Source organism: Engystomops pustulosus, chromosome 6, assembly GCF_040894005.1.
Source record: "Engystomops pustulosus chromosome 6, aEngPut4.maternal, whole genome shotgun sequence".
Taxonomy (NCBI): Eukaryota; Metazoa; Chordata; class Amphibia; order Anura; family Leptodactylidae; genus Engystomops; species Engystomops pustulosus.
Window position 1 is genome coordinate 149,724,752 of NC_092416.1, and position 15,023 is coordinate 149,739,774.

Sequence of the window (15,023 nt, forward strand, 5' to 3'; positions counted from 1 at the left end):
ATAATATTGAGTTAAAAGTGTAGCGGTGAGGGGCTCCTAAGTAGCCTGTGGCTCCCTATTGTATATTTAATAGGGAGCCGTTCAGGAGCCAGAAGAGCCGCTCTTCGTAGTGAGCGGAGCCTAATGATCCAGCTCACTAAGAGGAGCCAAAATTCATATGACTAGAGGCTACTACACGTTCCAGTAGCCTTTGTTGGAAATTTGCATATTAGTCAGATAAGGGCGAGTTCCACGTGACGTGTTTGATGAGGGTTTTGGCCACAATGCATATGTGTCCCCCTGCCACTAAGACCACGTTCACGTGTAGCGTTACAATTGCAACCTAAAAGCTTGTCCCTGATCAAGCCAGGTAACTGCGTTTCCATCGAGTTGAAAACGCAATGTAACCTTGACATGTGAACACTAGGGAAGACCTTGAATTGCGTTTCAAAACGCAACGTCTGAACGCGGCCTAAAGTTTTAGCAGGAAGCTACCATCGGGTGTACCGTAATAGACACTACTTGGATTTGGGCTCAGCTATACACACAGGTCAGAGATGAGCGGATGACACCGGTACATCCTGCAAGCTCGTGCTGATTGGCCGCGCTGTGACGCTTCCTGTCCGGTGATTGGCTCCTTCCCCATCCCGCCCTTTTATGTCACGGTCGCTGGCGGCGCGCACAGTGAGACGTTATTTCCGGAGCCGTGTAGCACGAGCCGGTGTTGTAAGTGAGGGCGCATCTCGTACACACGCATCATGTCCTCCCTGCTCAAAGTGGATCAGGAGCTGAAGAAGAAGGTGAGGGGCGGCGGTGTCCGCCGGGAGAGACAGGAGCCGGCGCGGAGCCATGGGGATGGGGCAGGCGGGTGTTAGGCCAGCGTGGGCAGCTCAGGGTCTGGCAGGCTTTGTCATGATACCTTGGCAGCCGCGTGTGTGTGGTAGTGGTGGGGAGGTGCGCGGCGCTGAGGCCTAGGCGGCTGCTGAGTGCGCCCAGGGCTGCTCCACGTGGAGGGGAGAGGACAATGTGGCCGGTAACACATGGAGCACACGTGTGATGTGTGGGGTGTACTCCCCCGTGTTACTGAGCACGTGTGGGGTGTACTCCCCCGTGTCACCGGGCACACAGTATGTATATCTATTATACAGTGAGGGCCTGACAGTGATGGGTGTCACACTTGTAGACAGATGTCTGTCACCTCTGGCATTACTTGTGTTTCTTCAGATGGAGCAGACATGTCTGTATTCTGTATCCTATTCGCTCTGTACAGAGAGAGCAGCTGTCTGGCATGTTGTATGTATCTGTATGTGCATCTCCTTATCTAAATGATAAAAATGCAGGGGGCATTGTACACCCACCCTGTGTGGGTTTGCAGATTACTCTTTTAATGGGGCATTTTAGGACATCGAATGAGAGTATAATTTATTGCAGAAATTCAACACCTTACAAAATGGTCTTAACATTCATGCAGCTTCATGACCTCCTACCTCTGACCTGGGGGCCACAAGCAGATAAGAACCAGGGCTCTTGTCTCTCCTCACAGGTTTTTACTGTGTTTATTGCTGTCCTATAGTAAATAAGATGTCCCTGTATCAATCTGTTTTAAAGTTTTGGTTTTTTTTAATTTCCTTTGATGATCACTGCCTGGTGTGTATAAAATGCTGTGAATTTTTTCGGTTTCGTGCGTATCAAAGCTCGTCATCAAATATACTGTTAGATTCAAAAAGGATCGCCTGATTTCTTCACTCTTCTTATACAGTACAGAAGCAGTTAAGATATGGTTCAGATGCATCAATGAAAAGCTAAAATATGATGTAAATACTTTTGTGTAAAAACTACAAAAGTGCTTAAGGAATGATACCTTTATTGGCTAACCAAAAAAATATTTGTTGCAAGCTTTCTATGAAAAGCTTTCAGTTTTGTTCAAGTTTAAAAAAAAAAAAAAAAAAAACTGGCACCGATGGAGCCCGACAGATCTTGTTGTTCATAATGGTTTCCATTCTGGATTCCATCACTCGCACCAGTCTGCAATGGAGAGCTCCTAATGCTGGTGTGAACTTGGTCATATTTCTCAGTCTGTTTAAAAACTAATTTTTTTTTCAGTCATTACACCCGGCTGTGACTGTAGTGGACAAACACACATGTTCCATCAAACTTGTTTCTTGCGTTTGCAGGTTTTAATAGACTAAACCTAGAAGAACTAAGTTTAGCTTGCCTGTTATGTTCAGTGATTTGACCTAAATCCTACTTTACTTGTGGGTTAATGGTTCTCATATATAGATGTTCTGATCTCCAGTAGCATCCAGTTTTTGTCTATGGTAATGTATGTTCTGCAGGGTATTGGGGATTTGTGACTAACATTTATATCTTGTCACATACTCGCTCATGTTCAGCCCTTGTTTTGTGTGTCAGCCTTATTTACAACGCTTGAGAACTGGCATTGAAGTTAGGTGCATTATCGGTTACATGGTGGACGACTAGACGCAGCAAAGACATCCAATAAGTCCATAACAGCAGCACTCCAATACTAAAGTGATTCCTTTTATTTCCAAATGTATACTTTTGGACTTATCTGTGCAGAGACATCTGTGTGTGACTGTCATTGTGCCATTGCATGTTATCCCCTTGTGCCGGAGTATTTGCCTGCAAATTTAGACCGCTGTATCTTCTGTGTACATATACTGACCTATGAGGATCCTAAGTCTGGTGATGGGCATGTCCGTTCATGTCATAACATGTTCCACATTATGGTGCGACCATGTGTAATGTATGTTTGTTGGCAGATGACGCCCTCCTGCTTGATCCCATATCCTATTCCTTATATAATGTGATAATATACCAGCTCTTTATACCAGCAAACCAACACTTTGTCACATGTAAAGTTTCCTTGGCCAATCATTCGGACTTGTAAGAAAACCTAGTGGGATAAACAATGGATTTGCTGTATGTGTATTTTATTATTATTTTTTTTTTTTTAAACCATGTTTTGGAAAAGGAAGTTCCGAATGAGAAATGAACAAGCGTTTTAATGTAAGATTTATTTTGGTGGTTTAAGGGACTTGTTTGCCTATATATAGATCTAAATCGTCAAAGGCCCTTTTTGTCTAAGACTAGTCACACTTAGAGGCTGTGTTACTTCAGACACCTATATGTTGGGATTTGTAGCAGCTGGAGCCATTGAGATACTGCTTCTAGTACCCGGAGACCTCCACAGATCACGAAAATAAGGGGTCCAATGGGATCCCAGGTTCCTCAGTCGGGCCCCTCGTTGCTTTGGGAGAGTATTGGAGCAGAACGGTCATGCGCGGGACTCCCACCCTTCAGCAAGTTGAGCCTGATCCTGTGGATTTGTGGTAAAACCCCTTTAATAACCGTTAAATGGTGCAGCTATTTAGTCTGATAAAATGTCATGAAGGTTATTCACATGGCTGTATATCAGTCCATGAAACGGTGAACATGTGGAGACTGAATGTTAGACTGAACACAGCCCTAGAAACGGCACTCCAAGCTTTCTTATCCACGATGCTCGGAGTCCTTGCATGGAAACCATAACAGTAACAGATGGTAGTCCATTAGGGACTATGATGCTTGGAGTCCCGATCCTATAACATTTCATGGACATAATGTGGCTGTGTGATTAGGAAACTCTTTACCTCCACACTAGTACTTTGTGTGATCAGAGGATTACTATGTGTTGGGAGGGCAGTGCGCTGCTGTATGAGTGCTAGCTCTTCTACACTGAGGCTTGTATTCATCTGCCGCATCATGGAAAGCTTCAGGTGAACACTTCAGGACTGTCCTAGTATTGTGCTCTTCTGTCTATACAGATGCCCCTGTACTGCTGTAGCCATGTTTTAGCACTTTGGGAATTGAAGAATTTAATTTTCTTTTAAAAAAAAAAAGATGAAGAAGTAAATTCCTGTGTTCAGGATCTCTACTCGCTGTCATTTAGTGGGAACTTGCTTTGACAACTTCCTGGTATATAATCTGTCCTGGTCATGTTTTCACACACAGGAGCACAGGATACAAGGATTAGGGTTCTGTAACTACTGGATGGCAGCAAGCGGAGATATTGAAAGGCAACATATTGATGGAGAAGGCATACATGTGTCATGTCATCCATAATGCAACACTGGTTACACGATCAGTACTGGAAGGGACAGTCAGACCATAGTTACTACAATGGAGACTATTCCCAACTGTTTGATGGCACAAATTCTGCTCCGTGCATTACTACTGTTCCCCTCGAACAACATCTACAATCAGATTTACTGATCAGACTGCCCCAACTCAGTTACTTGTGTCTTCTAGGGGATATAACCAGGTTATTATACCCTGTAATGGTGCAAACCTTAAGAAAATTAGTTTATAGAATTCTGAAAATGAAATGTTTACTGATGGAACAAGACGATAAGGAGGACAAAGTGACTAAGTTTAGCGTAATGTTTAACATCGGCTGTTACTGCTCACTCATCGTGTTTTTTTTTGTTTTTTTTTCCCTTTCACAGGTCGATTGTTTCCGAGAGAGAATAACAAATGAGGTAATTTCGGGTGTTTTTCAAACTTTGTAAAAAGTTGCGCAAAACTTCATTAAACAGTACAATCACAGCAGTGAATCCCCCACTTCATATGTTTATGGGGGACTTTTGTTTAAGATTAGACTTGGTTTGAGGGCCCTTATATAGTATTATGGATTGTCATCCTGCTGCTAATGGTGATCCTGTCACATTCTAGAACAAGTTATAGTGCAGGAGGAGCTGTGCAGATTATACATGGTGTCCTATCAGCCCGTGGCATGGAGAAGTGTGAATGAAGGCGATTGTTTAAATTATTTTGGCAATTTATAATTTATTTATCCAAAGCCCTGCTTAGCATGGCTTTGGTTCATATTTAGTTACTGACCATTTCTAGATCTCTTTATGTACTTTTACATGGGAGACTTTAAATTGCTTATTAGTAAATCTCACTGGACCTTTGAGGGTGCTTTCACATGTGATGTTAACACGTGTTAACATTTGCACTTATTAAATCGTTGTTAATGCACAAGTTTCCATTGTGTTACCATGTTTTTTTGCAAACGCAAAGTTAGATTTGTGTCGCCTTCGTTCAATATTATATGTTGGACTGTTCACCTCTGGCCTTAGTGGCTGCTGCAGGTAGAATTTGAATTTTTGATTCTGATGGTGCAGTTTATAGTTAAGTAAAACTACGAGTAGTTAAGTAAAACTACGAGTAGTTAAGTAAAACTACGAGTAGTTAAGTAAAACTACGAGTAGTTAAGTAAAACTACGAGTAGTTAAGTAAAACTACGAGTAGTTAAGTAAAACTACGAGTAGTTAAGTAAAACTACGAGTAGTTAAGTAAAACTACGAGTAGTTAAGTAAAACTACGAGTAGTTAAGTAAAACTACGAGTAGTTAAGTAAAACTACGAGTAGTTAAGTAAAACTACGAGTAGTTAAGTAAAACTACGAGTAGTTAAGTAAAACTACGAGTAGTTAAGTAAAACTACGAGTAGTTAAGTAAAACTACGAGTAGTTAAGTAAAACTACGAGTAGTTAAGTAAAACTACGAGTAGTTAAGTAAAACTACGAGTAGTTAAGTAAAACTACGAGTAGTTAAGTAAAACTACGAGTAGTTAAGTAAAACTACGAGTAGTTAAGTAAAACTACGAGTAGTTAAGTAAAACTACGAGTAGTTAAGTAAAACTACGAGTAGTTAAGTAAAACTACGAGTAGTTAAGTAAAACTACGAGTAGTTAAGTAAAACTACGAGTAGTTAAGTAAAACTACGAGTAGTTAAGTAAAACTACGAGTAGTTAAGTAAAACTACGAGTAGTTAAGTAAAACTACGAGTAGTTAAGTAAAACTACGAGTAGTTAAGTAAAACTACGAGTAGTTAAGTAAAACTACGAGTAGTTAAGTAAAACTACGAGTAGTTAAGTAAAACTACGAGTAGTTAAGTAAAACTACGAGTAGTTAAGTAAAACTACGAGTAGTTAAGTAAAACTACGAGTAGTTAAGTAAAACTACGAGTAGTTAAGTAAAACTACGAGTAGTTAAGTAAAACTACGAGTAGTTAAGTAAAACTACGAGTAGTTAAGTAAAACTACGAGTAGTTAAGTAAAACTACGAGTAGTTAAGTAAAACTACGAGACTTGTAAGATGATGACTTTAACAGTTCTGTATACTTTTTTAAATTATTTATTTTTATTAAGGCCGAAGACTTGGTTGCTAGTTTTTTCCCAAAGAAGTTACTGGAACTGGATGCATTTCTTAAGGTAATTTTTTTTTTTTTATTTGTGGAATTATTGGAAACCTCCTGTGATGAGTAGAGTCAGTGGGCTGGTAACTTTTAGATGAAATAAATCTGTGGGATTGGATGCCAGCTGCATGGATGTGTGGGCTTCCTAACTGACAGATGGTAGGGAGGACATGATCAGGATTTGGGTTTTCCACTTTATTGGGCTTGATAAACACCTCCTGCTATATAATGGTCTATGGTTTGTATAGTTAAACACCATATTGTGACTCTCTTGTGTGTAATTTTCTCTTAATTGCTTCTTTCAGGAGCCCATGTTAAACGTTCAAGACCTGTCACAAATCCATTCTGAAATGGATTTGCCAGTTCCCGATCCCATTCTTCTCTCCAACAGCCATGATGGAATTGATGCTGTAAGATATGAGTACCTTGCCCATGTTCACATCTCACTTTTCTACCTATTTCCTACATTTACAAAGTGTATAGTGGAAGTTTACCTTAGAAACCTGTTTCTTGCCTGTATGGAGAATCCTAGAAAGCTGCCTCATCTTCAGTGTACAAATTTAGAAGTATATGTAGGGAGAAATCATGACAAACCTTAGCTTCTGTTGTGATGGAACACAATTTAGTTGTCGGCATGTGTTTCCCGAACCTATGAGGGCAGATACAAATCTGTGTAAATAGTTGACATAAGGAAGCTACAGATATGTGGTGCTTATGTCAAGTACTTATATACATACAAATATATTGAAATATATTAACTTGTAATTTGTGTACAGTAACATTAATGTAACTTTACCATGGATGACAACTTTCCCTTTACAGCCATCTCTTAAAAAGAGAAAACTAGAAGATGGAGACGATAACTGTGCAGGTAACTTTATTTCTTTCTGTGGTATCATGCTTTTTACTCTTGTTTGATGCCCTGTTCAAGAGAATGGGGTTTCTGCAATTAGTTTGCATGCTGTGAGCGGGGGGCGTTGCAATTTTTTCTGTTTTGTTCTGCACTGCTGCATGGTAGGAGGAACATACTGAATGACTTGCAGATTTTACATAAAAAAGTTGAGGTGCTTTATTGCTATTAGCAAGTTCTTTGTGTACGTTTCTTTTAAGAAGCACAGACTGCTGACCACTAAGCAGCTCTGCTCTGCTGAGCTCTCTAGTAACTAGCTGCTGCAGAGGGATATACTGATGTAGTCTCTTCTAATGTCACAGCAACTCAACAGTTTTAACCAATGTTAACTTTTTGTGTGATCTCACTGTGCAGTATGTTATAAAATTCATGTTGAAGATGGTGGCATCTGTATATTCTTGCCTTCAAATGTATACCTGTATACTTTATTATGCAGTACCCCAAATGGTGCATTTAGAAGGAGCATTTCCTACACTTTCCAGGTTTTGGTAGCCAGAATTCTATTACTTTTTGAGCATGAGATGTCTGGAGTGGGGACTGAAGTGTTGATGTGGTGCATTGATTGTTGCAAAACCCATTACTAAAGTTGAAATAAAAAAATGGTTGATCCGATTTCTGTTCTCCTTTAGGTACCAAAGTGTTTGTGATGCCTAATGGGATGCTGAAGAGTAATGCCCCTCTTGTGGAGATCATTGAAAGAGTAAAACCTGAAATAAGGCTACTCATAGAGAAGTGCAACACAGTGAGTGTTTTCTGTATCTGGTCTCCCTGTATAGACATGTCTCCTATACACAAGATAACGGAGTAAGTCTTTGGTGGCTTAGGGCCAACTGCTGGACACTTTGGTGATCTAACCAAAGTTGAAGGCTGCAAGTGCCCCGTGTGATTGGAGAGCTTGTACACAAGTTCAGACTGCTTTCCATTTACTTCTGTATGATGTTTTACTGTGGCCCATAGAAGTACTGGTTTGGGTATCATTGTGGTAGCTGTTGTCACAGTCCAAGCCACGCATATGCATAATCAGAAAAACCCTTCAGATAACTGTTCCATAGTTGTAGGGTCTTGGACGTACATCTCTGGCTTTATTAGCCAATTTACTTATGCTATTCTTTATCAATCAAGGTAAAAATGTGGGTTCAACTTTTGATCCCAAGGATAGAAGACGGAAACAATTTTGGCGTGTCAATCCAGGTAATTTATACTGTAATATGTGTTTTTGTTCAACTGTTTTTCCGTATTAAGTGGGGAATAAAGAAAATAGCTGCAACTGTAGCAAGAGTCTAGAACAATGTTCAAATAGCAGTAATGTGTTTAATACGATGCAACTTTAGTGATTCCTTGGGGGGGATTATTTTGTGCATGGGGTCCAGCATGCGTTGCATAAAGCTACATTATACATAATACTGACATGCGCTGTTGTACAAGACATTTTGGCAGATACAAAAAACTGACGTTAATCTGACCAATACTGGGAAACTACTTGGTCACTTGATGTAGGCTCTTCCATGTTATTACAAACAAGTCACAGACAATACATTAGAAAACATAGTATAGGGGTTGAGACGTTGGTGTTGTATGCCAGTTACCGCAGTACTTTAGATAGCTGGGGGGTGATGCACGGCCTCTGTTCATACCAGCGCATAAGCTACCAGGCATTGGATACCAATGCAGCTGCATGTTATAACCCTCGACTGGAGCAGGAACATCAGTCAGCTAGTGATGGGTTCGCCCTCACTTGGGCGCCTCAGTATCTCCGGCACTAAGCAACTGCAGCTCTGCATGAATGAGGGGTACAGTGTGTGTACATAGAGTAATACTGTTTCTGCAGTTTTCCAGTGTCTCTGCTTTTTCTCTTCTCCCTGATCCGATGGATGAAGACCTTGCTGATGTAACTCATTCCCAGGTCTCGCTCCACCTCAGTGGAGCCAGAAATATATTTATTTTAACATTTTGTGAACGTTTGTGGCAAATGTGGTTGATTTTCTTCTGCATGGGTCATAAATATTTGTGCTATGCATTTTAAGTCATCAGGTTTAGCTAGATGTATGATTTGTTTTTTTGCTTTTAGCAAACCTCTGGTTTTGGTTTGCAGGACCTGAATTTTTTTTTTTTTTTTTTTACATCCTTCTTTTTCTGCCATTTAGGAAGAGACCGTGGCAGAGTTGCGGACAGTAGAGAGTGAAGCAGCATCTTACTTAGATCAGATCTCCAGGTAAGGTGTTTCACTGGCTTAGGTTCAGTTCAAACATGTCTTAATCTGTAGATTCTCCTTAAATGGAGAGTAACAAAATTAAGTATAAATATCTATGACCATGGGGCTCCACCAGTACCCCATGTGGATGGAGTGCAGTGCATGTGTGGCCAGCACACTGTTTGCTTTGTTCTACTTTGTGGGAAATGTAAGTGCCACAAAATATATTTATTGGTGTGCATGCTTGGAAAACACAAAGGTCATGAATGAAATTGGTAGCAAAATCCCTTTTAAGAGGTTGGCCCAGCTGGTTGACAATTGAGTGTGTCCTCATAGGTACGTCTTGGTCTTCCCATTCCAAGAGTCAATTTAGACCACCTTATAGTTAATGTAGTTTACGTCTGAATTTTTTGATGCCTGGGTCAGACTACTCCCGGTTTTTGGAAGTGTCTGAAAACTGCCGATTATTGTCTAAAACTCTCTAAATGTGATGCACAGCATTTCAGGTGGAAGTTACTTTAGAATTGTGTAGACAGGTTAATGATTCTTTTATGTTGTGTCATGTGAACACGGGCTGGATACAAACGGCTGTACAGGCGGTCCCCTACTTAAGGACACCCGACTTACAGACAACCCATAGTTACAGACGGACCCCTCTGCCCCATGTGACCTCTGGTGAATCTCTCTGGATGCTTTACTATAGTCCCAGACTGCAATGATCAGCTGTAAGATGTCTGTAATGAAGCTTTATTGATAATTCTTGGTCCAATTACACCAAAAATTTTGAAACTCCAAATGTCACTGGGGCAAAAGAAAAAAAATTGTCTAGAACTTCCATTATAAAATATACAGTTTCGACTTACATACAAATTCAACTTAAGAACAAACCTCCAGACCCTATCTTGTATGTAACCCGGGGACTGCCTGTACTAGGAAAGGAAAGCTGCACCCCTGCAGTTACAGTACTTGTTCCCAGCTGCTTTAACTATGCATGAGCTGTCTACACTCATGAGCAGCTGTCTCTTCAGTACAGCAGCTTGAATCTGCATCTCCATTCATTAGTTGTAACAATGTGTTTATTCAGGAATGGGGAGGACCATGTGAAGTTTGCGTGTCTGTGCAAATCATTGGAAATGCAACCTTCCTGATTCCTAGGGACATACTTGGTCATCTAGTCTTTGAGGGAAGCATTGGTTGGGGAGTAAGCAGGATTAAAGGAAACGGCATAGCGGTAAATACATGGAATTCAGGTTCTTATTGTTGCCTGGATGTACATGGCCTGAAAGCTATTAAAGAATGTAATGTGTATTGAGGCCTGTCATAGTAAAGGCATCTGTATTGCCGTTAAGTGCATTTAATTTAAAACCCTTTGCTTTTTGTTTTTTCTTTTTAATAGATATTACATCACCCGGGCAAAGCTTGTTTCTAAAATAGCAAAATATCCTCATGTGGTAAGTAGTGGTGACCATTGATTTGCATGAAGGATGTGCTTGGTTCTCTACTGACAACTGATTCAATTTTTTTTTTTTTGGTCTACAGGAAGATTACCGACGTACAGTGACAGAAATAGATGAAAAGGAATATATTAGTTTACGACTTATTATATCAGAGCTGAGGAACCAATATGTAAGAAGTTGTTTCATCCTATTTATGCCAGCGCATGATTGCTGACCTTCAGCAGCTTTATCCTACATAACTGCATATATTGGCGTTTCTTTTATGTATAGCGTACTCTTTACAGTTCAGCCTTCTGACTGCTTTTGGACTGACTCCACCTTGATGCCTAAATTGTCTGCTTTTCCTTACTCTGTTCCGTGCTGTTATCCTAGAACTTGTCCAAAGCTTTACTTGCATTTGGTCATTCTTTTGAAATCTGAGTTATTGAAAATGCTAAGCCAGTGCCATTTTCTCTTGATGGGTAATGACCCCAGAAATGTCCACACATTGGGCATTTTTGGCATCTGCTGTTAAAGGGGTTGTCCTGGATTTCACAAATATAAAATACATGGCACAGCATTTTTGCTGAATGTTGCAATTGAGTCAAAATAACTTATGTGACTGCGCTCTAAATGGGTTATGTGACTCCACAACCACCTCCAGTCACTGGTTTTGGGGTCAAGCAGTTGCACTCAGGGTAGATGGTTAATTTCTTAGCGGAAAGCCCCTTTAATGTGTAAGAAAAAATCCTTAACTGAAATCTACCATCAAAATCCATAATGATAAACCAGGGGCACTTTATCATGGATCCAATCACTGTGACTGTAGTAATCTCTTATATGTTATCCATGGCCTCCTACCTAAAATAAACTTTTAAAATTGTCTGAAGTATTATCCATACTTGATGCTAGATTTTTGTGCCACTTTATCCCATTATAAGCCCCCCTTCCCCATGTTTGTGGTTATTGGTATTTTGTGTCCCAAGTTGAAGACTATGTGGTTTGAATCTTCCGTCTTGTCTTCCAGGTGACGTTGCACGATATGATCCTGAAAAACATTGAGAAAATAAAAAGGCCCAGAAACAGCAATGCTGAAACTCTCTACTAACCAACGTGTTTTCACAACTCCCTCCGGCCCCCCAACTTTTTAGTTAAATTTTTGTTTTAAATATAATTTTTTTTTCTTTCTTCCTTTGAACTTAAAAGGAGTAAAGACCATCATTGCCTTGTTTGAACTTTTGATGTCCTTACCACCAAGAACAGAAAGAAGCTGGACTGGAAATTGGTGAGCAGGTTTTTAATTCTCAAACTGCCCTCCACTCCTCTTCCATTGGAATTGACTGCTAAATATTTGAACGGAAGTGTCGGTCAGAGACGAGGAGCATGGAAGACGTATCGTGTGGATGGCTGTAGCCTGAATCCTGCAAGCTGTGGTCGCAGTCCTCTCTAGCACTTTTAAAGGTTTTGAAACCGATTTGGTCAATCTGAAAGTCCTTAAATCCATATGCTGTCCTCTTGTGGAGTGGTGTGCCACTGCTGCAGAACCCCTTTACTAATATCCTCTTTTAAGAAATCACTGTAGAGTAACAATTGATATTCAGTACTTGCTGCTTCCAATATGTAAAGGTCTATGGAGAAGAGAACAATCTGTATCGGGGCTAGTTTTCTTTGTGGATTGTAAAATGTGCAAGTTCTCTCATCTGAAAGCATATCCACATGGGGACACCTTGGTGTTACCCACATATCAACCTATGTATTTACAAGGAGAGATGATGGCCTGGACTGCAACAAGGTCCTTTAGATTTTAGACTATAATTGGATAGTTTGTGAAATGGGACGGATGCTGGATTCTCTGTAATGTCGTGGCCATTTTAATTAGCTCTTAATTTGATTTAATTCTATCAGAACATCTGTAGTATTAACCTGTGAAGTGTTGGTTATAGTCACCTTTTCATGGTGTACAATCAGGAATTTAGCCTGAATGTTTGCGCAATGCTGTAATGTTTTTATACTATAGTGTTGTACTGGGTGGTTTGGTCGGTCGACAGCACTGGCCCCCCACCTAATGTGTATGAAGAACTCGTGACTAACAAAAGTTTGGTGAGGGGGGGCTATGAATGTTGGATACCTGCCTGTCCCTAGTGAGAACATGTGCACAACCGGAAAAGCATGCATGTGTCTGCATATTAATGTTTGGCCATCCTTCCTGCAGGTATGTATCCGAGAATAATTTTATCACGTCCACACAGTTCTGCTCTGAGAATCTTAAATGGGTTCTTCAGTCATAGCGGGTTAGGCCCTATACCCAGGATGGGGCTTAACTTCTGATCAGAGGGGGTTCCATCGCAGAGACCCCACCAATCATCATGTTAGGCCCTATCCTGTGGACTTGAGCACAGAGTTATAGAGCAGTCTTTGTCCCAGGATTACTAGCAATAGACTTTATGGGCATTTACTGCCAGGATGAAGTACTGTATGCAAATGAGCCTGAGGGGCTCCAGGCACTATAGGTGTTAATGGAGCCTGCAGCCCCTCAGGCTCATTTGCATACAGCCCTTCATCCTGGGGGTAGATGTCCTTTAAGAACTCTCTATGAACAATCACATCCTTCTGGTTACAAGGGTCTGTTACCCCCCCTCCCCCCTGCAGTTATGAGGCCATATGGAGCATTCATGTCTCCCTCTTATATTGTGTAATAATTTTGGCTTGGCAGCATAATATGCCCATGATTCTATTTGTTTTATCGTCGTGGACCTCGTGTTCATATTGTAGATCCATGTAGTGTACATATTGAAAGTCAACATAATCTGGTCTAGTCTATCAAAATCTGTGTGGGGGAGATCTTGCCTGTGCGCAGACTGCATGAAAGCTGCCAAAAGGGGGTGGGAAAACATGGCTGCTCCAACAGTGCCACTACGGTCCACAGGCCAAGTCTGGTGTTGATCCTCAACTCTATTTAATACAACGGAGTGGAGTTAAATACCAGTTACAACCAGTGGTCAGTGTGTGGAGCTGTTTTATGTAAGAAATACCAGGAAATGTTAAAATCTTAGTCTTGCTACAGGTCTACTGCGTGCACAGATCAGAGAACTAGTAGGTTGTAAACCCACAAGGTTTATCTACTAAGACAATTGCACACAGCAGATCACTGCATGGAGTTTGGTCTTTGTTGCTGGACCCGTTCTGTGTGGGTTCTGTTGAGTGATTTGGGTTCAGGCTCAGTTTGATGCTTTGACCTTGGAGACTGCACTTAAGACCTTGTTTAGATGGTTCATTAACCTTTTCTAAATTTGACCTATTTGTTTTTGTTCTCAACTTTCATGATGCTGGATTTTTTTTTCCCAAAATATCAAATGTAAAAAGAACCTAAAGCAATCGTAATCCCACAGAAGGGTCAGTGGCCGTGTCCACATCCCTTTTGTATTGGGTTTGACATTTTGTGTTCTGTTTTCTATTTTATTATAAATCTTTTGCTGTAATCAAAACAGGGTAGTCACATTTTTAGCTTATTTTATAATCAATAAATTCATGAATGTAAAGATAAAATGCTGGATATGTGTGGACTTAACCTGGGAATCCTTCCTCCCCCTCCCTTCCCCATGCACGAGCACCGAAGACTGAAGAGAGAACCTCTCCTAATATTGGAGCCTGGCATTTACTGGGTCATGGCGCCCATATCCTTGTGGTTGGATTGTCTATCATTGTCTCCATATCAAATATATATTATACCCAGAATGTAAGCTTATGACTTGACATGTACCGGATGTAAATTAGGATAAGTTTCCCCATCAGATATGTGAGCACAACTAGCTTGCTCCTCTTAAAGGGGATGTATTACATTTAGAAATGACGACCTTTTCATTTCGGTGATGTCGGGTATTGCAGCCCAGCTCCATTCGCTTAAGTTTCTAGTCAAAACCAGCAAAAAAAAAAATCTTTGGGAGACCATTATCCGAGTGCTGAATTAACTCTCCTCATTACCCAAATATTCGTTTTGGTCCTGCAGTTTTCGGTAAGGATTAGTGGTCCACAGCCTCCATCCTGGTTGCATTTATTTTACTACGTTGTTCTGAGTGGTGGTATCCCGGCCTTAAATTGTAAATTTTATTTTTTATCATTGTCATTTTGGCTCTATATTGTAAGAGGTTTTGATTTATTTTTTTTTTCTTTGCTGAAATGACGTATGTACAATTTTAAAATGTCAGATTATTAAAAATGTTCACCAGAGGCGGTTTTTTAAGTGTT

At 40.5% G+C, this 15,023-nt stretch overlaps 1 protein-coding gene across 2 annotated transcripts; it reads left to right on the top strand.

The window, feature by feature from the left end:
* The first annotated feature begins 623 nt into the window (after positions 1-623).
* Positions 624-14,768, top strand: PSME3 (proteasome activator subunit 3). Of its 2 annotated transcripts, XR_011847794.1 has the most exons (12): positions 624-779; positions 4,488-4,520; positions 6,195-6,257; positions 6,547-6,651; positions 7,064-7,112; positions 7,781-7,893; positions 8,274-8,342; positions 9,296-9,363; positions 10,739-10,793; positions 10,882-10,968; positions 11,806-13,074; positions 13,152-14,768. XR_011847794.1 is itself a non-coding variant. In XM_072111768.1 (11 exons), exons 1-11 carry the CDS (start codon positions 738-740, stop codon positions 11,884-11,886), a joined length of 765 nt encoding a protein of 254 aa, XP_071967869.1. In that variant the 5' UTR covers positions 624-737; the 3' UTR covers positions 11,887-14,768. The 2 variants fall into 2 exon arrangements, 1 of the variants encoding a protein (XP_071967869.1); XM_072111768.1 differs by having other exon boundaries at positions 11,806-14,768.
* Positions 14,769-15,023: the final 255 nt, after the last annotated feature.